The 26,785-nt window shown below is 50.9% G+C and overlaps 1 protein-coding gene across 2 annotated transcripts in view; it reads right to left on the reverse strand.

Annotated features, from left to right (window-relative positions):
• ARID5B (AT-rich interaction domain 5B) overlaps positions 1 to 10,904 on the reverse strand; it is a 107,469-nt gene extending 96,565 nt beyond the window's left edge. Inside the window, exons 1-2 of one of the 2 annotated variants that reach the window (XM_067299776.1) lie at positions 10,764 to 10,904; positions 10,297 to 10,557 (exon numbers count right to left, since the gene is read on the reverse strand). In XM_067299776.1, the coding sequence (XP_067155877.1) occupies positions 10,297 to 10,557; positions 10,764 to 10,784 (282 nt within the window). In that variant the 5' untranslated portion in view covers positions 10,785 to 10,904. Of the gene's footprint in view, positions 1 to 10,296; positions 10,558 to 10,763 lie in introns of those variants that run through there. The other variant, XM_067299777.1, reaches the window with a different exon arrangement.
• Between the last annotated feature and the right edge of the window lie 15,881 nt (positions 10,905 to 26,785).

Here is a 26,785-nt window from a genome sequence, read left to right on the forward strand (position 1 = left end):
ACATTCCTCAGGAAATAAAATACTGCTCAACAGGAAAAAAAAAAAAAAAAAGCTTTATTGAGGCAAGTTATACACAATACAGAACCTGGAGTATCGCTGGTGAAAAAAAAAAAAGAAAAAAAAAAAAAGAAAAAGCAGCAGATCTGCTATTCTGCTCTGCCTCCCATAATACACAACTGCTTTATAACCAGGCACCTTCATGGCTTTCAGTGCAGCAGCAAGTACCTGGTCAGAAACGGAAGGCATGCTGACGTGCTGAGCAGGCCGCCAGCGCGACCTCCTCCTGCATCCCCGCGCAGCGCACGAGCGGCCGCCGAGCCACCAGCGGCAGCGGCGACGTTTTACATCGCTGTTCATGACAAACGTCAATACTTGGTAAACAAGTGTTGCGCCCGACAAAGTATAATTTCAATGGATGGTTTCACCCAATTTCATTACAGCAGCCACTCGAAATAAAAAAGCTGTAGTTGCTATGCATTTTAGAGCCATTACACGGTGATTATTAAATGTCAGAAGGGAAAAAAAAAAAAATCAGTCTGCCTGAAGACAGTCTCAGCAGCTTCTGCGTGAAGTCTTCCTTCAGGATGTCGAATGCCATCACCAAGTACTACACAATTTCTAATATTCAACACTAGGGAACCGATTTAGCAGCAGTTTTAATAAAAATCTGACTTGGAGATCAGATGTATTTTTGGTTAAAATATTCTTTTCCAAATAGCTCTTATGATCAAATGATTACGATTTCAATTACTAGTTTCTTCACATCCTTTCCAAGAACCGGTATGACTAATTTTGGCTGGCATACAAAGTAAGCCGAGCAGACAATTTATTAACCAAAAGAAAAGTACAATCACTATTACATCATCAATGAATAAACTTGTTTTCGAGAATACAGCCTTCGCACATACGCACACAATGTGCATAAAAAAAAAGAAACAAGAAAAAAGAAAAAAAAAAGAAACAAGAAAAAAGAAAAAAGAAACCCTACTGTAACAAGGGTTTTGGGGTATTTGCCCAAGCTGCGGCGGGCTCCCGGCCGTGCGCGGCGTGCCGGGGTCTCCGGTCACCCCACGCTTCTCCTCATGGGGTGTAAATGCCAAAGCCTTTTTATGGCCATTTTAACGCCCGGCAATTAAGCAGAACGCAAACGCTCAGCTTGAGCTTTAAAATAGCAGGGTCAAGGCAGCTGGGTCCAGCGGTGGTTTTGACTAAACGAAAAATATCTGGTGAAGGGAGAAAGAGCGGTGCGCCTTGGCCTGCTATTTTTTTCCTAAATACTTGCTCAGCTTCTGACTCTGTTCTGCATGAGCACACATTTTACTTCCTCCTAACGTGCCATTAGTGATCACTGCAGTTTTACAAGGGAAATACATCTGAATTTATTTTTAGCCAGAAAAAATTGAAAAATGATCCTATGTGTTTCCGAGCCTTCTGCCCCCTGGCCGGGGCAAGCTGACACAGCAGATCCCAAACGTGCCACGAGCTTCGCCACCACGTTCGCACAGCTAATGGACAGCGGAACTGCTCGAAAGAAGAAACCAAGCAGCTTCCCCTGCCTTGGACAACCTCTTCGTAAACACAGATGTGTAATTTAGACCTGCCCTCTCTCACTGCTTGCATTTGAAACCCTGCTCATTTTAGGCCCAGTTTGAAGACCAATGGCCACAGACCCAACCCGATGCAAACTTCCCTCACCAACTTTCCCTGTGCAGTGGAAGCTGCAAGTCAGACTGGGATTTCGTCCTCACGAGACGGGCACCGGCTCCTCCAAACGGTCTCGCCAACGCCGGTCCCACGAGCAAGGCCTAGGTCTCAGAGGGACTTTTCACCATCTTAAAGTGACTTTTTAGCATTGTTTTTCCAGATCCGGGATTTGCACGCATCTTGCCCATCTTTCACACCTCTTTAAGCAACCTTCCCAAGTGTCACAATCAGACCCAAACCAGAAGTTGCATCTTTTTTCGGGAGGGAGTTGAGAGGCTGACCAGTGCAAAAGGGTTGTCTCCCTTCTGGAGACAACCAGAGAGGAAATGTAAAAGTTTGCAGACCCCCAGGGCACTGGAGGGTCAACTGAACTTGGTTGAGTCGAACCATCCTCTTACAAAACCCACTAATCGAAGAATTTGCTCTGCAGCAGACCCCCCTCAACCACGCGATATGAACCGCCACACACCTATTCCCACTGCCCTTCCGCTCCCCGAGAAACCCCTTCGACAAGGCGACAAAGAAACGCAGATGTCGAGTAAATAAAAACCAGGTACGCAGTGACACATGGCTAACAAACCTTTAGCAGATTAAAGGAATCTGCTGTATACCCTGCATGTCATCCATAATTATATCTCTGTGCAAACATGAAAAACCACCCACGTTGTCTGCAGTGTATGCATACATACGCACACACACATATATATATATTTGCATACACACACACACAAATCAACTCATACTGTATTAGCTACGCTCTGCAGCGATACATTCATGAGGTCTCCATCGCATGGGAAGTCTTTAACGAAGGGAGCACTGGCAACTTCTTCCCGCTACGACACAACGAGGTCTGCAAGGGGACCAGCAGACGCCGGTTTCGGCCCTGCTCGGGAAGGCGATTCCTCCCGGCTGCCCCTTTAAGGGCGCTGACCGACCAAGGGGAACGCTCTTCCCGTCCGCATAGTTGTCTAAATCTCGAAATAAATATTGACTATAAAAAGAAGCGCTTTTTCTTCTGTTTCTATAAAAGTGGGTATCTAGTCAGCCTGTAATTTTAGCACATCTCACCAGACTCCTGAGCGAAGTAAAATACTTCCACCTATCACGGAGGCAATGGGGAGACAGTTAGGAAAAGATGGTGATACAAACTGTTGTTCTTCCTCTCCTGTTTCTTAAGAACACATCAGATTTAGATTTTCAGAGAAGAAGTCCAGGAAAAAGGGGCAGTATCTTCTTGAGAGCCGTTATGCTTAAATATTATGTCAGTGTTGTCTAAGCAACCATCACAGCCTGGTGAAAGCACAAAACGCTACATTGCCTGACTCAGCAGATGGTGGAAATACTTACATTCATGGAAAGAGGTCAGGTAGTTAGCAGAGTTTAAAGCAGATAATTATTTTTTAAAAGCACTGTTAACTCTTCGGAGGCAGGGAGTCGCGGAGCGCCACGGGGCGGTGGCGCGTCCTGCCTCCTCACCGGCACGCGGCGCAGCGCGGCGCCACGCAACGCCTCGCTCGCTGCCAATAACTTGGGAAGATTTATATTTCAGAGAAGCCAAGGCAGCCTTAGAAGAATTACGGCAACTGAGATATCTCACAATTTTGACGTGCTGCGAATGCTTTCACTCCGGTGCTTCCAGAGGTCATTTGAGGAATTCGGGAGGGCAGGAGCGAGGCGAACACCTGCTTGGCCGTCTCCTACCACCAAATACGCGGTCTGGAGAGAGACGGGGGACGTCCTGCAAAAACTCTCGCTGATAATTACAGGAGACACCGCGTGCCGTTTATCTGATCGGTACAATTTGCATTAGAAAACATCTTCAGCCTTTTTTATTGAAACCTTTAGCAGAGCAGATAGCTGGGGATGCATGTTTTACAACCCAGTACATTGCTGATGAAAACACATTCATCCACAGGAGCAAAAAAATACAATCCGACCCTTACGGACTACATTCACCGAGGATAATAGACCGTATATTTCATTTGGGCGTAAAGGCCTCTATTATTCTGGTTGGGGGGGGTTGGTTGTTTTTTTGTTTGTTTTTTTTTAATCTCACGTATTTTTTAGTTTTCTGCAATTTGGCCAAAAAGGACCTTCCCATAACCGGCGCATCGACGCTGTTCTCGCCCCGCGAGCCCAGCTCCGTATTCGGGGTCCCTCTGAGGAGGGGCAGGTCGCGCCGCAGGGCTGAGGAAAGGAAGGAGGGGGCTGGCTGGAAACGTTCGCGCCAGCAGAAAGCCAAACTGAAGTCGGGAAGAAAGGCACGAGCGCCTCTCACGCGGTGATGGAAAGCAGAAGGAAAGCACCGTCGCCCTTACGCGACCGCCGCCGTCCTCAGACCAAGGCGCCAGTCTACATCCCCCTACGACCGAGTCTCATCTCTGCCACGCGCGTGCTCCTCAAGGCCTTGGACCAGCAGATCCACAGAAGACGCAAGGGCGCTGGGGCGCCAGCAGAAACCAGGTCATCTGAACCCAGCCTTAACCCGCTGGCCAAGAGCCACGCGGGGATCCCAGCCCAGGTCCCCCGAAGCACCACCCATGAGCAACGCTTCGCCCGACCTTTCCTCCGGGGACCTCACTGGCAATAAACGGGCAAGAAACACTCTTGCAGGACCCCTTTGCTCTCAGGGGCTTCCTCCAGGACGAGCAGCCCCGTCTCCCTGCCCCCTCCTGCGAGTCAAACTCGGTCACCGCGGAGCGGTGGGATACAGCTTTTGAAGACAGCAGGACCAGAGATGAGCTGACACACCGCGGCCGCACCACGGGGAAGGTCTGGCTGCTGGACGTGCCCTGCCCAGCCTCCCCGCGGGCATCCAGACGCACGGGGCACGCGGAGGGCTCTCCCGCCGCCCGCTCCCTCCCTGCCCACGGCTCTCCCGGCACAGCTCGCGCCCCTTTCCGAGCAGGCTGCCAACCTGCGGAGCCTCGGCACAGCTCCGCCAGGCGGGAGCCCCTGCTCCCACTGCGCAGATGGGATCACTGAGTCACGGAGCAGCCTCGCGACTGGCCCACGGCTCCTCCGGAGGCTCCCGCGCTCGGCACGAGCAGGTGAAGTTTCGCCTCCCCTTCCTGGGCACCGGGCGCCTCACCGGGTGCGATGCTCCTCGGGCACGGCGGCATCCCGAAGGACGCGCGGAGGCAGCTGCCCGGGGTCCGAGCCTGCGTGGCCCCCGGGAGATGGGGGCAGCTGCACGGGCCGCCGCTCTGCATTCGAGCACGCCGGGGGAGAGCCTCGAAAATGCAGATGCAGCAGCCCAGGAATCCACCTGGCGCACGGGAGAACTTCGCAGAGGCCAAGGCAGAGCCCTTCACCCGCGGTCCTTCACTAACTGCTGCCGAGGGCCATAACGATCTCGTTAAATTCGGGTGACAGGTGCCGCGCTGCCTCCCCAGCCCGAGTCCAGCCGTACGCGGCCGTCGGAAACTCACACCGACGGAGAGCGCTGAGTCCCAACACGTTCACCACATCTGCCGGGGTCCAGGCCAACCCCAGGGCACGGCGACCACAAGGACGACCACAACGCCGCCGCCGCGAGGATGGCACCTACAGCCATAAGGTATTCAATTTCCTTCGCAGTAATAAACCGCTTTTTCCTCTTGACTCAGCATTTCCAAAACATTACACACAAAATGCCCCGGGGCAAGACAGTACGAGGTTTCTGCGGGCTACTTTGTGGGCTCCTGGTTAAATCTGGGCCAGAAACGGGGTGGAGATGGAGCACTCAGAGGGACGGATGCAGGCAGCTGGATTCCACGTTTCTACCGTGAGCCTCCTCCTTCATTTCTTTTTTTTTTTTTCCCTCTCCTCCCATTGCTGAACTGAGGTTCAAATTGAATTTATATCTGTCACTGCAGATAGAAGTTCTGACCAAAGAGAAAATAGGCTTCAGTCAAAATGTTTTCCCATCAGATGGCTCGCAGATCTCCAAGAGTTGTTTTAGTTCAGGCAAGTTGACAAGCAATTCGTTCCTAATTTTGCCTACTACAGTTGCAGCACGAAGAGCTTTCCTTGCAGATTACATAATTATATTTTTTTCCTTAACAAGGAGCACGTTGCATTAGCAGGTTTAAATTATGCAAGCTTATTCTTTTGTCCTTTGTTATATTGTGCCCTATTGTGCTGGTAAAACAATATGTGCTTTAATTAGCAAATATCTGTAAATAATTTACTCGCTTTTCATACACGAGAACAATGGAGCCAATTTTCACGTCCATCCACGGAGCAAGTCTCGCCGCGTCCTTGCCAGGCGCGTCCATTGTTCCGGGTCCGCGGCGATCCGCCCGGCCCCACCAGCTCGCTCGCTCGCTCGCGCCCCCGGCCCGCGCGGCAGCCGAGCGCTCTGGGCCCCGGGAGCAGCCCCAAGCCCCCCGACACCGAGGCTGCAGCTTGCAAAGAAAGATTTAGAAATACCTAGAGGAGGAAAACAAACTCTCTTATTATCTGCAAGCCTGGCACCTTCGTGCAGAAACGTGGACGCCTGCCAAGCGCTAAGGTCACTGGATTAATGCCACAAAATGCCCACGTTCCTCCGACCTTCCGACTGCGTTTTAGCTGCGGAATAAAAAGCTCCACTTGACACGACACGATGAATCACGCGAGCGTCTGGTCTGCGCAGGGTTAAATCTGGGTGTGAGCCCACACTGCGCCCGCACCAACACACGCACGCACACACACAAAGAGGAAAGCTCTTAAATCAAGAGTGGATGGCTGTTCCGAGACTTAAGGCATTGTTATTTTGAATGCGAATGAAAGGGCCAGAACAAGCATTGCAAGAATATTTCAATTATGTATTTCCCAGAACTACATCTCTGAGCAACTAATGCAAATATTGCTCCCATAACAGTAGAACTTCTTCCTGAATAAAAGCATATAAGGGCTTGAATCAGAACATACTTTCTATATCATATGCATATTGTTTGAATATTATTAAAAATGCAAAATCTATGTGTGTGTTACTCTCCTGAGCAATACAGTAATTATGATTAAGGGACAAGCAGCACAAAAAGAGCCAATTTATCTTACTTGTGCTTAGGAATACTATTGTGTAACTAAGCAACTAAAGACAAAATATAGTCTAATTAATTCACTCCTATGCTTATTTAAAAGACACAATTAGAACATTTTTATTTTCCAGCCTGCACAGTATCTCAACATGCTGGAGGGTGCAGCATGTGAGGCCTATTATTCTCCAAAGACAAGAGTTTAATGTTTAGTGCCACCGATCAGACTGGGAACAGCAACTCTGGAGAGCAGTGGGTGTATTTTACAGTCTGAACGCACTGGGAAATGGAGGCGAAAGGGAAGAAAAAATTTAAAAAAAATTTTTTTTTTTTAGAAAGAGAATCTGCCATAAGCGCCCGGAGATGCCAGACTGCCGGCTAATGGCTAGCAACATGTGGCTTCTCTGAGTAATATCATTGCCCTCTCCTTCCTTTGCCAGCATATGCTCCTGGTGGTGAGAGAGATAAAAATATACAGCGTGGATATGCAATTACCAAAACCATGATATTTTATGACAAATGTCATTTCTCTAACACTGCTATTACAGTGCGCCTGATTTCCAAAGCTGAATTAATTTGAGCAAGTGTGCATTGGAGATTGATGCTATTTGCATGATTTTTAAAGCACCCTTTAATAATCATCATCTGCACGTTGGAAACGTGTTGCCGTTACCAATGTTGACAGATACGAGCGCGAGAGACGCACCGCGGAGGCCAAAACGGGGCGGTTCTCGTTTCACACAAGACATCGGAGATCTACTGCTGTGCAAAGGGAGCAGCACGTTTTTTGGGGTGGGGGGTGATAAACCATCACCCTCGCGCGCGGTGGAAGACGGGCGCCGGGGCCGGCCCGCACCGCCGCCGCCACTCGCCCGGGCAGGGCTCAGCCGTGCGGGGAGCCCCCCCGAAACGAATGAGACCCCTCGAGAGCCGCTGGGAGCCTCTGCCCCGACACGAGCAGCCAGCAAAGCTGCCGCCTTCCCAAACTTTCTGGAAGAATCTCTTCTGCAATTATAAGTGACATACATTTATAGCGTGACTCGCTTTTCCTTTTTTTTTTTTTTTTTTAAATTAGCTGGAAAATGCAAACTAGTGCTAGGGAAGTAATTACAGGAAACTCGCTCTCTCCCCTGCTCTGCTCTGCGTGAGCAATGCTTACTCAAGGAGACTACTTGCATGAGTAAGGGTTACTTGCGAGGCGAAAGGCGTTGCATCAGATCCACGTGCGTTGGTAGAAGGGAGGAAATCAACAGGAATTCGTAGTAAACTTCGGTTCTGGTGAATGAAGCGGAGGCCGATCCCGGCCGAGGGGCCGGGCGGAGCGCGGGCGCCCCAACCACCACCCAGCAAGCGTCCCGCCACCCCAAAGAAACGAGTTGCTCGGGGAATTTCGGGAGCGCGCGTATCATGTCAAATACCATCCCGGGATTCAACGAGCACCGGTTTTGATGTATATTCTTGAGCCTGGTCTAATTAACGCAGCCCGGGCACCTGCGTTTTAAAAGGGGTAACAAAGTTCTTGGTGAAGTCCAGCAAAACTCCTGTCGCGCCCAAAGGCCCCGCAGCTCTCGCCAGCGCGAAGTGTTGGGCTGCCCCAGTCCTGGTCCGGTCCCCACGCCGGTGCCGGTCCGAGCCGCCGGACAGGGAGCCTCCGTGGCCGTGCAGAGCCGCCAGAGCCGGCGCTCGGCCGCGGCGAGGGGCACCCGCAGCGGAAATGCACCGCGGTGCCAGGGCCGGGGCATGCGGCAGCATCCGGTTGTAGCGGCGCAGAGGGTTATATTTAAATCTGGGTGATGAATCCCGCTCGCTATAAAAAGACTTATATTTACACTCATCGCTGATTAGCGCAAACATTTGGCAATCAGATCAAGCACGCCATCAGACGCTTCCCGAGCACCAGGGCCACCGCATCCCTCCGCGGCCGCTTCCCCCTGCGCAGCCACGAGCAGGTTACGGCCACGGTGTCACTGCTGCTATCACGAAGAAAAGAAACCTGCAAGCGGGCCGATGCCACCGACCCCGACGCTAGCAGAAGCGCCTGCTGGAGCCGGTGCCGGTGCTGGAGCCAGAGCTGGAGCCGGAGCGGGTCGGCCCTGCCCAGGCGAGGAGATGGTGTCCCGCTCACCGTCACTGCCGCTCGTGCAGCGCAAAGGGCGGCGAAGCTGCCCCGCGCCACGCGCAGCCCTGCCGGCACCTCGGGGACACAGGGAATTACGCAAGGAATCAATCGCCACCGCGGGTTCGCGCCGTCGCCCCGCTCCGCTTTGGGGGGCACCGGCCCGCGCGAAGCCCCCGTTCCCCTTCCTGAGCGCAACTCCTGGAAATCAACGGGAAAACCCATCCCGACGGCTACAGAGGAGCCGGGGGGAGCGAAGCGCGACGCTGCCCTCCCCGGGCCCCGGCTGCCGGCGCCGGGCTCCCCGCCAGCCCGGTATCGCCGGGAGCCGCCGCCGCCGCCGCCGCGGCCGATGAATGAGTAACCGAGGCCGGGGGGAAATGACATCAGCGGGCGTAAAACCCAACTGCGGGAGGAAACTTTTTACCTGCCTCCCATGCGCCGGGGCTGCGCCGCCGCCGCGCCGCGCAGCGGGGCGCCCATTTGCATAATTTCGAGGCGTGGCGGTGCCTTAATTGGGAGCGGCCCCGGCCCCAACCCCCGCCCCGGCCCCGGCCCCGGAGCGGCGGCGCCGCCTCGCCGAGAGCCGCGCAGCTGCGGGAAGGTGCGCGCAGCCGGGCGCTCCCGGCGCTGCGCCGCGCCTGCCGCGGCAGCGTTCGCTTCCTCTCGTGTTCCCACCGCGGTAACACGAGCCGATCATTAAGGCGTATTAAAATGATTTGTGCCCCTTTCCCCACCCCCCTCCCTTCCAAATATCTTTCATTTCACGCACGCACCGACGCGGGCGCACACGCACAGTTTCTAGCGGCCACCATGGGCAATTTGGGCGCATCCGCCGCCCGCTGTCAGCTCCCGGTCCCCGCGCAGCGGCTCCGCGGCGGCCGCGGCGCGGGGGGAGCCCGTCCCCGCGCAGGGACCCGCGCAGGGACCCGCGCCCGCCTCGGCGCCCCGCGAGCGTTTCCCGCGCAAGCTCCCCCAAAATCCCGGGCAGCCCCTGCCCCAGCCCCGCGCTGCCTTGGGTTTTTTTAATTTTTTTTTTTGGGGGGGGGGGTTAGCCCCGCACACGGCGCTGGGGGCAGAAATGCGGAGAGCAAATAACGGGGCGGAGGGGACGGGGGGGGGACGCGCAGCCTGCGCTGGGCGCTGCGCGGGTTGCTGCCCTACCTGTCATTTATCACTTTATTCAACGCGTCCCTGCCAGCTCCGCGGCTTTTGATCTCCCTCAGCCTCCATTTCGTAATTTCCGCCCTCCTTAAACACACCGAATAGTAAAAAAAAAAAAAAAAAAAAAAAACCCGAAGAGTATCTAAATCCACCGATTTTTGCTGTTTGTTTGCTTGCTTAAAGGACGACCCCGCGCCGCGGTGGCGGGGTAGGGGGGGGCTCCCCGGCGGACCCGCGCGGCGCAGCGCGGCGCGGTGCGGCGCGGCGCCCCGCGCGCAGGTGCGCGCGGCCGGCGCGCGGAGTTCCCACCTCGCCGTGGTCACTGGTCCTGCCCTGCGGGGTGTCCTCGGGGAGGAAATAAAGTTTGGAGCTGGAGAGAAGTTGGCGGCTGTTGCGCTCCTCCCAGAGCAGCTGCAGCTCGGCGATGCAGGCGGGCTGCTCCGCGCCGCTCCGCACGAAGAAGAAGTCGCCGAGGGCCAGGACGCGCGGGCGGGCGCCGCCGCGGCGCGGGAAGCGGAACGCCTTGTAGAACACGTAGGGGCCGTGCGAGCCGCACGGGGCGCCGACCCACTGCGGGAACAACAACACGGCGCCGCCGTCAGCGCGCAGCGCCGCGCCGCGCAGCGCCGCGCAGCAGCGCGCAGCAGCAGCGCGCGGCACCGCGCAGCGGCGGCGCAGCGCGGCAGCGCGCGGGGCGGGGGGTGCCGCGGTGGGGACGGCGCGGCGCGGCGCGGCGGGGGCTGCGCAGCGCTGCGCGGCGCTGCGCGGCGCGGTACCTGCAGCGAGCTGTGCTCCATCGCGGCGCTCCGGCGCGATTGAACTCAACATTCTCCCAAACTTGTTGGCGTGAATGGAGCCCCGCAGGTCCTGGCAGGGCGAAGCGCCGCCGCCGCCCCCCGCGCCGCCGCCGCCGCCCCCCGCGCCGCGCCGCCGCCCCCCGCGCCGCCCGGCCCCCGCCGCCGCCCCGCCGCCGCCGCCGCCCCCCGCGCCGCCCCCCGCGCCGCGCCGCGCCGCCCGCCCGCCCCGGCCCGGCCGCCGCCCGCCCGCGCCGCCCGCCGCCGCCCGCGCCGCCCCGCGCCGCGCCGCGCCGCGCCGCCGCCGCCAAAAATCGCGCGCCGCCGCCCGCCGCCCCCCGCGCCGCCCGCCGCCGCCCGCCGCCGCCGCCCGGCCCCCCGCGCCGCCCCGCGATTTTTGGGGGGCCGCGGCGGCGCGCGGCGCCGCTGCCGATCTGACAGGACCTGCGGGCGCACGGCCGCTATAAAGGAGGCTCCTGCAGCGCCGCGGCCGGCGCCTCCGCGCCCGCGCCAGCGCCCGCGACCGCGCCGCCGCCGGCACGAGCCGCCGGCGCCGCGCCCGCCTGCTCCGTCCGCCTGCCTTTCTTGCTGCGCTGCGCTTTATTTATTTCCTTTTATTTGTCTCGTTGCATTTTTTATTTATTTTCATTTCATTTCATTTTACTTCATTTCATTTCATTTCATTCATCTCATTTTTTACCCGGGAAGCGGGAGAAAGTGGGTTATCGATTATATAAACATATAAATATTAATGCATTCGTTCGCTCGCAAAGAAAAAATAAATAAAATAACGGGGGGAGGTAGGGGGAGCTCAGCTAATAATAATATAGCGGGGGGGGTCAGCGCGCGCGGGACGCCGGACGCCGCTCCGCGCCCGCGCTCCTGCGCGCTTATGTAACGCGGGCGCGCGGGGAGCCGCCGCGGCGCTGCGCTGCGCACCTGCGGACGCCCCTGCTCCGCCAATGCCCCCCGACGGGCGATGCGGGCTGCCGGCCCCGCGGGGGGCGCCCGGCGCGGGCGGCTCCGCGGGCGCGGGGCGGGGGGGGCTCGTGGGTTTTTTTTTTTTCCTCCCTTTTTCCCCCTTTTTTGCGCCCGAGGGGCCGCTGTTGACCTTGCCCCGTCGCGGGGCAGCTCGCCCGCAGCCGGCCCGGCCCTGCCCCGCGAAACAGCCAAAAAAAACCCCAAAACCCCCAAATCCTGAATAATGACGAGGCGGTGACGTCAGCGCCGCGCGCACCACGACACACCGCGCGGGGGGCGCAACAAGTGCGGGCGGCGGCGGCGCGGCCCGGGCGACCCCTGGCGCCGGCCGGGGGCTCCGCAGCGCCCGCGCCCGCGGCTTCGGGGCGGCCGCCGGCGCTTGCGGGAGCGGAGCCGTAACGAGGCGCAGGCGCGACGCCTCGCATTACGCTTAGTCTGGAAACGCGCTTTCCTCGTCTCACCCCCCCCCCCAAAAAAAAAAAATTCGCGTGCTGTGCGTGCGTCCAAAGCGGCTTTGCCAAGACCGAGCGCAGCGTGCCAGCGAGCGGCACCCCGAGAGCGCGCGTGGCGTCGCGCGCCCGCCGTCAGCACCGCGCCCCGCGTTAGCTTTGCCCCGTAAGGGAGGTGACGCCCCTGGGGGCCTCGGGCGGACGCGCTGCGCCCTCGGCGCTTGTCCCGGCTGCTATGCGGTGCCAGCGTCCGCGGGGCCCGGCTGCGGTCAGGTTGGAGGGGGAGGTCTCCGGAAACGGGACGAATTGTCCTGTGCGTGCGAGGAGGAGTCCAGCAGCGGACACCAGCAGCTACCACAGGTGTCACCATGTCCTGTCGCCTGCCCAGGCATTGCTGACCACTAGCCAAAACGTCTGGGTTAGCTCTTACCTGCTCCGTCTGCAGGTGTTTGGCTCAAGGAAAGGAACTGCCCTGCCCGTGACCCTCCGTTTCAGAGGCGGCCTGGGGTTAGGAACAGGCCTTTCCTCCCTGAGGAGCCGCCCGTGAGCGACAGGCCACCGCGAGGAGACAGCGGCCAGCTCTTCCCACCGTGTCCCCTGGATTTGGGCAGGGAACCCTGACCTGCTCTTGAGAGCCTGGGTCGGGACTCTTACCTTTGCCAGGTAACAGGTCCCACTGCATTTCTCATCCCATTTCCCAAAATTCGTGGTCTAGTCCACTTGGTACGGGACAGCTAACCACAGAGCAGGCAGATGCATTTGGCGAGCGCTTTGTAGTCTCTTTGCCTGGGTGGAGGCCCTTGCCATGGCCATCCTTGGCTTTCTTGCAGCTGGTTTGTGCTCTCCCGGGACCGGCCAAACTGTAAGTGGTGTTTCTCCTGGAGAAGGTTGCATTTGTTCCAGTCCCTTTGGAGGAAAAAATCAAATTCTTTGTTCCAACTTGTCAAACATTCAACCTTTCACTTTCTACATACCTCTAAGATGCCCCGAGCTTCCATGTGGTCCATGGCCCTACAGCCTCTTGGCTGAAACTGTAGCAATGCAGAAGAAAGCCATTTTCAGCCAGAGGAATGGGGAATCTGCTTCCACTTTTTGGCATGCTAGTGATTGAGCCTGTTGGAGTTCAGATCGTGTGGGAAAGCTCATTTGTTCTCCTAGGCTTCAAGAAAGCCAAGTAGACCAGACAAATGTCAGAGACGCTCAGCTGCGAGCACTGCGGCGGGTGTAGGTTCAGGATGCTGGGACAGGCAGGCTGCAAGTCAATGAGTACCGACACTTGGCTTTCACCAAGCAGCGGTGGGTGGCGTGTACCTCAGGTAGGCAAAACTGGCAGAGCACAGCTCAAATAACAGTTGCAGACAGCTGTTATTTTGGCTGCTAAAATCTGCTGCTCAGTGCTAGGGAGCGCAGTCACCCAGGGAAGGAGGATATTTTGAAGGGGATGGGTTGGTATTGGAGATGATGCAAGTGAGACCCACACTTCGGCATATCCCTGAAGAAGTGGGAGTGTCGCTTAATTTTACCCCCAGTGAGCTCCCAGCTGGAATAACCTGCATTTCTTCAGCAGTTCACCTTTGTTTCCACTGACCTTGGCATGTTTAATCAGGGTTATATTCTCACACAGATAAAACCATCCTCAAATGATTGCTACAATATATTGGGCACAAACAGGTTTTTATTTGTTTATTCATTTGCTCCATCTCCAACAGGTTGGGCTGCTTTTTCCCATAATATACATTCAAGTGGCACAGAGAACTTCCCTTTGCCATTCATGCCCAAACTCCTCTGCCTGTGCCGTGCTGGCCTGGGCCGCAGCCCTGGCACTGCCAGCAGCCCCAGCGCTGGCCTCGCAGTCATGGCCGCCGCATGGAGCATCGGTCCAGGCTCTGACTTCTGCAGAGCACCCACCCTTCCTTCCAGCCACGGTCTTGCTCCTCCCAAAGTGAAAGTTTCCCTTGCGCTCTGCAAGAGCAGAATGAGGTTCTTGAAGACGCGTCTTCGGGTGGGTTAGTTTTGGCTTCTAGAGAGTTAGGCCTTTACACCAAGCAGCTGTGCTGGCTCCAGCCGATGCCGTGTCATTGTAACTACATCAAGAAGAAGGTGAGGTGGGATAACGTGAGACTAGATGGTTTGCCCATGAAAGGGCACATTTCAGTATTGTCAGCAGAGCCTGTCTGCTCGTTCCTGGCAGCACGCTGGGAAGATGTGGTTATGTATGCTGCCCCAGGCCACTATTCAGTTCATTTAGCTCCTGCAAGACTCCGTATCACCTCCAAGTTCTGGTGAAGCCAACTCCACAATCCAGATGCTTAAGATCATCTCCTTAAGAGGTTACATCTAAAACAGGTATTCAAATAACAGGATGATCTGGTGTGAGCTGGTGGCCCACCTTCATCCTTGAGACACCAGCAATAGGCAGTTCCCAAGGGCCAGTTGCCCTCCTAGCAGATACCTACTTTCCAATAGGAAATAGCTTAGAAACTAGCGAAAAATACACCTGTCTGAGTCCTTCCCGTTTGTTTGCGGCCAAGCTGAGGCCCAGGTGGGCCGTGGCCAAGCCTCTCGCTCCCAGTCGGACCTCCCTTCCAGGGAGTGCTGCAAGGGGGATTTCGGCTCCACGTGGGGCAACTAGACAAGGGTTGGCCAACCACATTGGCTGCCTCTTCCCCTGCGCCTGCCAGCACAGCTGCATCGATGGGGCGGGGGTTGTGCCGTGACTTTCTTCCTCTCTGAGAGCAACGCAGCCATGGGGCAGGGGCTGGCGTCCCGGCATGAGGAAAAGGCGGCGTGAACCCTGCAGCCCCGTGGGCTCCACTCCGAGCTCATGGTGGCTCTCAAACCAGCGCTGCTGGCTGGTAGGTCCATCAACATCCTGCTTCAGTTTATAATGTTTTTAGCACTTTGAATGTAATATCAATAGAGTCTGTCGCAGTGCAGAAGAGTATGTAATACCAGCAACGAGGGTATGTATATTCATCATTGCTCTGACACCAGTTGTATAGAGGTCTTTCTTCTCCCCCCCCACAACCTCCTTATACTTCAAAAAAAACACAGCTTGTTTATAGCAGAAATTGGAATTCCACATATAATCAAAAGTTGGATTTTGTCCTGCAGGCACTGGATAAGTTTCTTCATATGAATATTTTGTAACTTTCTCTGGCCAAAAGAAATTTGCAAAATGTTGTAATGTTTCTGTGCTTTCCTTTGGACATTCCAGGCTTTTGCTTAAGCTTCTCATAAAAGGCTATTTTCAGTGGAGGCAAAAAGAGAAAGAAAGAAAAAAAAAAAAGCCTACAGTATGCCGAGTCGATAAAGCAATGCAAAACCATAAAACATAGCAATGATAACAACAGAAGATCTGTAGATTACGAATGAAATAAGATTGGAATCAGGCAGAGTAGTAGCTGGAAATGAATACATAAAAGCCAAAATAAGGCTGTTCCTACTAAACAGAGTTGAACCAAAAAGCGTCTAAAGTGTTAATTTATTAAATAACTGTATTTTCATGCCTTACAATTAAAAATATTTGTGGTTAGGAATGCTGGGAGACAGGAAGCAATTTAAACTGAAGTCTTCTAAACCCATTTTTATACTCGGAATGAAACTCAACCAGGATCCAATCTTAAACCTTGAGTTGGCATGCACGGGGGCTGGGGAGGCCAGCGTTGTTTTGTTTTATTTTATTTCATTTATTTATTTGCTGCTGAGAGCCTTTCGTGCAGGCTTTTAAGTCTCGGAGGAGTTTTACGGAGGGTGCGCTGGGTGGGAGAGGGAGCTGCAGCGAAGCCGCGAGGGTGAACCCAGCCCCTGCTCCGAATCAGCGAGTGGGGCTGGGTGCGAAGCCCTCTGAAGCTGCTGAGAGGCCCCGTGCTCACTGCGCTAGCTTTGGGGCTCAGCCTCTCGCTCAGGGAGTCCCTCGGATCACGCATTCAAATCACCGAGCATTAAAATGCTGGCGTCCGGACGTTTATCTTCCCTCCAAAAAGCACGCAAGCCCCAATCAACAACCTAAGCAAACAGAAAGCCCCACATGAGACCAGCTTGAAAATCGCAACCTTTAATAAATATATGCATTTGGAGTTATTTTTATTTACCTTGTATTTTTTATCCTCCCAGCATCATGTTTCTAAGGTCCCCTCTAGGACCGCTAGAAGCTCACTTGGGCAAACAGTGAACTACCCCCGGATTCGGAGGTCTCCAAGAGCTGGGTGTTTGAGGAAAACAAAGTCGCCGAATACCGTGAGATTTAGCAGTGGGAAGCCGGCTGCGGCAGGACAAATCGCATGAACCTGTGGAAACCAGGACGGCCCGCCTGGCTGGTCGCGGAGGGTCGCGAGCCCCGTCACGAGGGGAGCTGCCGCCCCGCAGCGGCGGGACCCGAGCAGCCGGCGCTTCGGCCGGCCACACACTCGTTTGCCGAGCTCGCCCGGTAACGGGGGCTGAGGGAGCTGCTACCTGCTCCAGGAAAAGCGAGTTTCATGCTGTGGCAGAGGCTTGGGGTCAGCTAGAACAGGTCCGCGCCGTCCCGGCCTCATCAGCTGCTAACCGAGATACACTCTTCAGAGGCTGTTAATTGCGCCTGATGAATTTTGCTCCCATGGGACCTATTACGGGCAAAAATACAAGTGACATCAGAGCCATAACTCATAAAAATCAAGTCCCTGAATTACATCTGAGAGCAATATGAAAATACAAGTGGGATTTCAAATGGTATCAAATAACTTTCTGTCATACCTTATTAATACCACAGAGCTAATAGAAAGAGCTATATTATCATCCTAATGTCATTATACATATATAATACACACACACACGTACACACAAACACTGTGTAATTATAACAACATTATTTTGTTCACACAGCCTGAAAAATGTGATTAGATGGCGGTTCTGAAATGGCAATATTCAATCAGGTATGACTTGTATATTGGCTCAGAGCACAGTCTTCTACTTATGTAAAATTATGCCTTGTTATGTGCAGTGTTAGTGTGGACGACTGTGAGAAAAAGACAGAGCTGAGGCCACAAAGATCATTTTATCTTGAGTTGGAAGAACTGAATTGTCATTTCAATGCTAAAATACCATCATTGTCCAGTGAGCTAGCCAAGGCTATCGTTTCTTGCCTACATTACTTCAGAAAACATGCTAATTTACCTACTAAAAATAGCTGCTTTTTCACAAAATCCTGAATAAAATCTCTCCAGTGGAAATGAACCTAAATGCAACCAAACTGTGTTCTTTTTTTTTTTTTAAATCATAAAGCTCAGAAAGGAACATCATCTGCTAAGGCTTTAGATGTGCTTCAGTTTCTAAATGTTGCACAGGAAATGCGCACACCAGCCATTTCACATCCATCTCCTGTCAAATAATTTACCTCAACTGTTTTTAGTGAAAATATACATATGTATATATATATCCCTGTGTAATGGAGATAGCTGGAGTTGTAAACATCATCTTAAGAATGCCAGGCCATATTTACTCAAGTCAGTGGTCAAAGAAAGTTGCTATTCTCAGTATGCCAGATTTAAATCAGTTTAAGTAAACAAGCTTTCCACTTAACAGGTCTCAGCCATCATGGGGGTTTTTTTCCAAGCAAAAAAAATTACTAATTTTCATAAATTCGGCAGGCCACAGAGGAGGGTGGGCAGCTATCTCAGAGGGGGCCGACAGTGCTGGCAGGGGAGCAAGCCAGGGAGGGCAAGGCAGGTTTCCCAGGCAGGGGATGCCCCAGCCAAACACGAAATTTTCCTTTTTCTCGCCTCATTTGAAAGCAGGGGATTTCACACCTTCATTAACTTCAAATACGCTGCCACAATTCTACATGCTTTTGGCAACACTTCTACTTGCTCTTTTATTTTGGGATTGGATTTTTTCATGCGAGCCACAGTTTTGCTTGTGTGAGGACATTTGACCTCGCAGTTATTGGGTTCTTTTTTAACAGCACTAGCATGAGACCCAGTGACACAGGAAACGGCTCCTGCGGTATCCTGTCTGCCTCTAGTCCCCCCAAAGTCTGCAGTCCAGTCCTTCGCTCGCAGCTGGAGAAAGCAGGGTTGGTGCCCCACACGCCACGACCCGCCTCTCATTGGGTGCAGATTTGGCTCCAGCAAGCTCTAGCACTCACGTCTACACATTTGTTCCCCTGCCTTCATCCTTTATCCAAGTTACAAATGCAACAAAACTTATGATTCAACCATCTAGCACAGTTTAGCAACTTTCAACCTTTGGCTAAGCTGTCTTCAAGCCATACCTATCCAAGTACATACTCAAGGCAGCTCAGCAAACAATTTGCTGCCCACATAAAACTGCTAATGCTAAGACTACTCTGCTTAAGTAGCTTGTACAAACCTAATTGCTGAGCGTGACTCAAGAGGTCTCCCTGAAACTAGTTTTGAAAAGAAATTATCTGTGAAGCTAAAAGGATGGAGCCATTTTCAGACTCTGGTACAGAATGTTTCAGTGAAACTTGTTGCCCACTTCTTCCCAGGAAATCATTACTTTGCAATGCGCTGAGCAGCCCAGAGTTCTCCAACACCTTGTGTGCAGGCAAAAGGATTTTGTAAGCTTGCAAGCAGCCGCCAAGGCTGCTTGCATGACCAAGGAACAGAAAAACAAAAATGCTGCAAGCTGGAGCATAGGTTCAGTCCTCAGCATCATTTCAGGGTATCATTTGCAAATGGAAACCACCCAGGAAAGCATCCCAGCCACAGACCCCGATCCCGCAAGGAGTCACGGCATAGCCTGCAACAGCACTGGCTACAAAGGGCTAACGTTCTCCTGGGCTGGGACCAGTGTTTCAGCCACCGTGATGCAGCATTAAGGCCCCAGGTAGAGCTCTTCGCTGAGGGCAAGAAAGGTCCTTTTTGGTGAGGTGCAGACAATGTAAGCCATTCCCACGTAAGAAAAGAATTGTGCCTTCCCCTGTTTAGTGGACTGAGATACACCTCTGTAAACAAAGTTCCCAAAGCAGATAATCCCAGCTGACCAGCTGAGATTTATGGCACATATGCCCACATTTTGCTTGCTAGTCACTGCATTGCTTCTCACTGTAACAGCCCTTCTTGGTTCACGAACGCACCAGAGGCATCCACTCATTGCATCTACAGAGGAGGAACTTAACAAATATCTTGTAATATTTCTCATTGGTCCTACTTACCCGAGCGTGCATCCCGGTTACAAAAAATGACCTTAATTAATGGATTATGTGATGCCTTAAAGGTAGGCTGGAGGCTTCAAAAGCATTCCTGTCCACTTCAACCCATGAGAGCAGATTTCCTACTAAATGGAGAGCGCAATCTGCTGTAACATCCCCCAGCTCCTCTCCCCGCGCCTGGGGCCTTGCTGAACCTGGCCAACATGGTTCAACAGTGGCCAAGGAGAGGCACCAGAAAGCCTTGCTGACAGCCACTGCCCAACACAGACTTGCTTGCAAAAGAGACGGCTGAGGTTTTTTAGAGTTTTTTTTTTGCCTCAGGGCTGCTGCAGTGGAAGTATTTTTCTCTTTTCCTTAAGAGACTCAATGGAACCCAATACCACTTAAATATTACACAAGGGACTAAATGAGTTCAGATCGAAACAGAGCGCCTGGTTCTCCTGCTCACCCTTTCCCCTTGTATTGAATCAGTCCTGCTAGAAGAAACAGAAGTCTAAACAAGTCCTTCTTTTAGGTTCACTATTGAAACATATCAAAGAGGGTTGAGGTTTATATAAAAGTCTAGATAGTTCTATGCTACTCCTGGATAATACAGCATGTGGCTGGTTGCAGTTTACCTGGCTCTGCTTTACTGTTAATTCCCGTGCAATGTTTAGGTCCCAGTTCTGTCTGTCTGTTGATCCCATCGCTCTAGACCTGCGCGCTTGGTAGCCTTTCACGTGTTCGTCCTCAAAGCAGCCTGGAGCAATACGGAAGTGCTGCTGTTTCCATCCTGCAGATGAGGAGCCGGGACTGGCTCACGCAGGGCGTCTGCAGCCCCGCAAGGAAGTGAAGTGGTGGCTGCTGTTGCCCTCCTCGCACAGTCATCGTCTTGAGCATTTTGCCCCAAAAAAGCCTTTGGCATCTGGCGCCGAGTGGCAGTAGAGCAGAAATAAAACAAAGTAGCTCTTAGTACCTCAACTCTATGGTCTGAAGGCTGCTTCTTGCATTGAGGGACAATCGGCTTAATAAGCAAGTGCTCTCCTATCTGGGGCTGCTGTGATCCCCAGTGCTACCGTGAGGGTGGACTGACGTTTCTGTACCTCCCACTGAACCATCATTAGAGTCAGGCTGAAATAACTAGAGATTTTAAACCAACTTTTAAACACCAGACTTGTGTGATAAATACTGGAGAGCACACAGAAATCACTTTCCCTTCTCCTGATTCATGTAAGCACATCAAGTTAAAGTATTAGCAGCGAAAAGGAATTGATCTGTAAGTCCAGCTCTGCTAAACACACTGGGTTATCCAGCTGCTGCTTCCAGGGAACCATAGAAATTGGTCATACCAAAGAGAGGGTCTTCCTTTTCTTCATTTTTAACTCTACGTTTTCTTACCCAAGTGAGCTTGGGACACATTTCTGAAGCACAAGGATCTCTGAGGTCTAACCACTGTGGATCCAAGCCTCTGGGGATGATAGAACTTTTTTTTTTTTTTAATCCTCTTGAGAAACAGATGCTTTGGCTCATTTTCATTATACCTAGCCTGATTTATTTTAATTGCTCTGGGTATCCTGAATACTACGGTTGCATAATCTCATGTACATGCCTTTAAAAGGAAGCCTTGGCTGCAATACTGAAAAGGCAATGTTAAATACAGAAAAAGCACTATGCAAAGTCTAATTTATTTTGGAAATCCACTGCAAAGACGTCTACTGAGAATTCACAGGAAAAATGTATGCCACATTTGAATAATGATTTTGAGAGGTGCTTTACCTAGCTTTTCAATAAAGTATTCTGAAAATTGCATCCCCTCAAAATCATCTCACTTCCAAGACCTAAATTTAATGAAATCAGGTGACAGCTAAATACTCAATGAAAGCCACCACCTAGGACCAACTGCTGAGGGGTAGGGAAGTGAGCTGGCTGCGTGACACTGTGCGCGTGTGTGTGGATTGGTTAGAAGAGAAAACCAAGCAAGGGAAGTTGCTGAGCAGAGAATCAATGAGAAATGCAGGCTTAGGACTGTGAGAAAGGAGAAGGCCTGCTGAGGTTTGCCCTTACTGTATTTAGAAACACAGGACTTCATCTCTATAAAACAAAGCAGGAATAACAGGACTGCAGAGAAATACCTGAATGTCATCCGCTTCTCCTCCTATCAGATGCACTTCACAAGATGCCAAATACTGCCTGTGTGAGAAAGTCTGCAAAAACTTTATTCCATTTAATAACAAAAATATTATCTAAGGTACTTTATATTTGGGCACAGAAAAAGAAGAATTTGTTTTGAAGCCACATCCATATATATTATCTGTTATTAACATGCTGTTTTTCTGAGAGACATCCATATCTTACCAAAAACTTACTCTTTCTCTGTATTTTTTAATTTATCTCATTGGATAAGGGGAAGAATTAACACCCACCATACTGTCCCTGCAGAGAGTGGAGATAATCTATGAAAGAATTTGAGGAAGACCTCAAAACAACAACAACAACAAAACAAAATCAACCCTTCCCTCATCTCTGGCATATTGATAGGTTTTCCTCTCTTGTAAGGAAAGGAAATTCCATGGATTTTGCAGGTTACCTACACCGCATTAATTACTTTTAAAAAAAGGAACTGAGATTTTGTTTTGTAGAAAATGTTTAAGATTCATCTCCAGTAGGGGTTACATCCTTAGCTTCCACACAGACAAATGCATCCATGTGACTTGTCCCTCTGGATATACAATGTCATAGATATCAGGGAGGACGTTTAACCAAACATGGGCTTTGCACAATACTGAGATAAGCAGGCCCAATAAATTTCACAGGTGAAGGAGGAGACACATAATCATGTCTTTTCTGATCTTTAAGAGGAACCATAAGCACTTTTCATTTGATTTCATTTTGTACCATTTGTCTGGGAATGAATTCGATTCACTTAGATTTGGAATTATTTGAAATGACAGACTCCAGAACCGCAGTCAGCACTGCTACACCAGGATGACAGGTACTTTGGCAATGTGTCATCTAAGCTATCTACACTAGCATTTCTAATTTTTCCAGAGCAATCAACCTTACTAATCGATTCCCCATGCAGCAAAACCAACACACTCTTAGGGGAGCCGGTGCTGATTAGCACCACTAGAATTGATGGGAACCTACAAGACATCGGGAGCTGCTTTCTTTGCGATTTGCAGTACATTGCTCTGAACAACGAAGCCTTGATTTGTGACTGGGCTTCTGAGCTGCCTCCACAGGACACCTAAGAAACCATAAAGAACAACAGCAGCAGAGAAGTGCTGTGAATAGGCAGCCCCGCAACAATTTAAGGGCTGTACCTTTAAATGCCCACAAATTTACTTCAGGTTCACAGAATATAATGAGATTCTAGTTTGGGAGAATGAGCCCACAGAGACTATCAAGAATATTAATGTTATCACAGAAGTTTATTAGTGCCTGCATGTCTAGAAATGGGTAAGGAAACCCTTTGGGTTTTGTTCTGCTATCAGCAATTATCATGCAAAAAGATTTTTTTTCCTGTTCCTCCCTCTGACAGGGTTTTGGAAAAAAGGCTCCAAGATTGATCGGTGTGAAGTGCTTTGTTTTTTAAGTGGAGGGTATGTTTTCTCCATTGCCTTTGCTTAGCTCCATTTCTCAAAGAACAGTTAAGGGCTTTCCCTGCCCTTACTTCTTAGTAGCGTTGCCATTTCAACTATCCTATGCATCCTACGCTTGTGAAATTTGTAGGTGCATTTGCCATTGCACAGAATTAAAATAATCCTTCAGATGCAGGTTTACCTGTCTGTTTTGTTCACTTCTTTCAAACCAAGCAATAGCCCTTTGGTTCAGTCTCCTCCTTCTATTTGTGCTCTCCTGCTGGTGGTAGAGAGGTATTGCCATTATTTGATTTACAGTGGAAGTAATATGTTTCTGTTGTTTATTCAGATGCCAAGAAGGAGCCAGCGATCAGCTTCATAAGGAAAAAGCCACCAAGATGCAAGCACAGATTCTGGAAATGTGTCCCTGAACACACCAGAAAACCTTCCTGTGCCTTTTCCTGTTCGTTTTAATAGGTTAAAGGTTGTAAAATCTTGCATCTGTTATCTATGCTGTGATCTAGAGCCTTGATCTGTCTTTCTGAAAGGTTTGCATTCTTTTAAGTTCCTCATTTGTTAAAGAAAAAAAACAAAAAGGAAAAATTAAGCATTCATGCTGACTGATTGGATGAAACCTCTAAGCAAAATTCAGCATGGCTGTATTAAGAGTATGCAGCTCTGTAGAAATCAATGGGATTGTGTCAGAAGTTCTCAGAAAGAGGAATGTGCTGGCAAGGAGATCCATTACTCCTGAAAGCTTCGTTAAGGTTCCTCCATCCTGAAGGTATGTTTAAAGATGAACCAGACTTTTTCAACTTTAGAAAGAATCCACCCACGCTTGTTTCCAAAGGAGCAGCAGAACGTGTGCAAGAAGGGAGCAAATTACAACTATATTTACATTTAAAACAAAATATTGCACCCCTGCTTGCTCCAGCAGCTACCTGGACTGAAAAAAGGGCTCTGCAGCCATCAGTTGTACACTTACCCAGGAATGCTCCACTAACACATTTCTGAAGCAAAAATTGAAAATCGCTCACTAGTTTTTCACAGGCAGTATAAGCAAGGCAAAACAGGTACTTCACTGGGCAGTTTATTCAGACCCGGCGCCTACCTGAAGTGCTCTCAGCCCAACAGCACTTTGGCTGAGAGAAGTGGTACCCCACTAGCGTCTCCCCTGACATGGACGTAGCAGCAAACTTTTTCAAACTATAGACTAGGCCTTAATTTGGTCTTGCTTATACTCCTGCTGCTTATTGTGCTTTGAAAAGTGGGGCATATTGCTGATGGAGGAGCTCTTGGCTGTTAGATTTAATTAAGGATTCTACTGAAAGTTTTGCTTAAAATAACAAAGCTTGCTGTTTAGAAAAGCGTAGGTGATTCCCCCAGAGGCCTGGCCAGCATTCCTTCTCCTATTGTAAAACATTATTGATTAATCAAAACTAATGCTCACAGCTGTTGCCTGATGGATAATGTCTTTGGTGTTTGCCTGCATATAATTATTTACTACTTTACTGATGTTATTTATTTCTTCATTAAGTACTGTTGGCTGTTTAATTATGTGAAACACAACTGCAAGTGCCACTGCTAAAAGCCATGGGAAGGACTGCCCAGAGCCGAAATCTTTCAAAAATAAACTCTAAAAATAAATCTAAAGATAAAAATATTTTAGCCAACATTTTGAGTGAAGACCATCGAACCACAAATATGTCACATGTAATCTGGAGACTGATGCTGGAGTGCCATGTTCAGATAGATTTGCAATGCTGATTTGATTGCGCAACAAAGGACTTTTACCAACTTGTATATTTTATTAGAACTCTGAAACACATAAGAAAGGTCCCTATCTATTATCCTTGGGAGCTGAACACTTAAAATAAGCAAAGGGGAAACTGATTTCCCAAAGCTTACACGCCAAGAGTGCCTAACGAAACTCCTTCCAAAAAATAATTCCTGTGCCGAGACGCGAGGACCTTCCAAGGCTGGTGTTGGCCCCGTCCAGCCCGGCTGGGCAGTGCCTGCCCTGGCTGCGCTGTCAGACGCAGGCTGCTGGGACCCAGGGGCGGCACAGCAAAGGCCACGAAGTTGTTTTGGGGACCTGTCATGTCTACCCAGTGAGAAGCTGGGGAGTCTCTCAAACAGCTCCCTCCATGGGCTCCTTTTTGCCCTCCTCGCTCTCTGTGAATGACCCAGACCCCAAGGGCAGCCTGCACCCCCTCCTGCCCCAGTAGATGACTTTCCTTTCACCTTCTCAGAAGTGCCAGGCACATCTGTTACAGCAGGTCCTATGTCCAGCCTCGCTCAATTAGGCTGCTGATGTTTAAGCCATGAGGTTTCCTTGGATCCACATGGGATGAGAAGGGATGCACTGAGGCTTAGTCAGCTCATAAGATAAGACCAGCCTAAACAGAACTGCTTTCCCTTGCCAAGACCAAGCCATGCAGATTTGGGGGCAAAATCAACACCTTAAATTCTATCGGGAAACCAAGAGGCAGTAGGGACAGATTATGTTTAAAGCGTATTGTGGCTTTCAGCAATCTCTAGGTACTTATCGTTTTTTAAAATGGCCACGTACATGACTACAAATATGCTGTAAAGAGAATTTGAAAGGATCTTCTCAGTCTGCAACCAAATCAGAGAACCCATGAACCCTGCTGTAGCTCACAAATCATTAACACACCTATAACATATCAGAAATAGCCTCTGTATCTCCTTACTCAAAAAATAAAAATTCCTTCTCTGACAACCTTTCCAAATGGCTCCCACCAGGCCCTTTCCCCCGGGTAGGAGAATAAATAGCTCTGGCAGTCTTTGCTTGGCCATCAGTGTATTTGTTATTTGGTAGCTACTAGCCTGAATGTCTCCCCAAAAATCTCTTCCTTACTTCTGAGGTAGTGCATTAAAATTAGTGAGCTCTTAGCCACTGGTTTATGAAAAGTAAATAGATGGCCAGCTGCCAAATCTCTAACCTCCCTATAAGCCTCTACCCTAGTACAGTAGCCTACATTTTGTCTTTAGGAGCCCAGACAAAGGAGCAGACTAAAGCCTGGCGTAGCATCAGGTCACCTGCATTTGTGCCAACACATGTCAAGCCCAGGGCGTCATCAAAAGTTTGGTGTCAGGCCCAGGCTCTGCCCATGCTCTTGATACACAGCATACACTTAACTCTTTTTTTCAACCGACACATCCGAGAAGGACCCCAGGCTGTCAGGCAGTATCTCCAAGGGTGAAGGAGCACACCCAATGTACCACGTTCAGCAGTGCTGGGAATACAAATATGTACAACTGCATGGGAGAGCCACTGAAATCAAGATGAAAGAAAAGCAAAATTAGGCAGTGCCTGGCAACCGGTGGACATCTCTGGATGATCGAAGCTCTGCCCTCCTGTGACAGCAGTCTCATACCCTAAGTTCTCAAAAGAAAACAACTGTCCCAGTGGATTTGTTCCATCCATCCTCCATTTCTGTTCCCTATTTTTTGCTGAATTATTATTTATAGCATCATGGGATGCCACAATGGCAGTTTTAAAAGATAGCAGAGAGCTTAAAGATGGAAGAGAAAATGCAACAGAAAGGCACTAAGAGGGGAAAACCTTAGAGAAATAGTAAGCAGAGAGGAAGGATAAAAAAAGAAAAAAAAAGATGACAATGGGAATAGGGAATTTGGTCTTCATTTCCCTCTTTGTCTCATACCCAACCTCCACATTTTCATGTCTTTCCTCTGTCTATAGTCAGTTCTTCCTCTCTCCATTTTTTGAAATGTCACTGTTGTTTGTTCAAATGGACAACCTTTCCTGTATCCCTTGTGCCCACGTTGTGCAGGGTATCATGGGCAACTTTCCAGCAGAGATGTGCAGAGTCATGG

The sequence above is a fragment of the Apteryx mantelli genome, chromosome 7, assembly GCF_036417845.1.
Source record: "Apteryx mantelli isolate bAptMan1 chromosome 7, bAptMan1.hap1, whole genome shotgun sequence".
In the NCBI taxonomy this organism is placed as follows: domain Eukaryota; kingdom Metazoa; phylum Chordata; class Aves; order Apterygiformes; family Apterygidae; genus Apteryx; species Apteryx mantelli.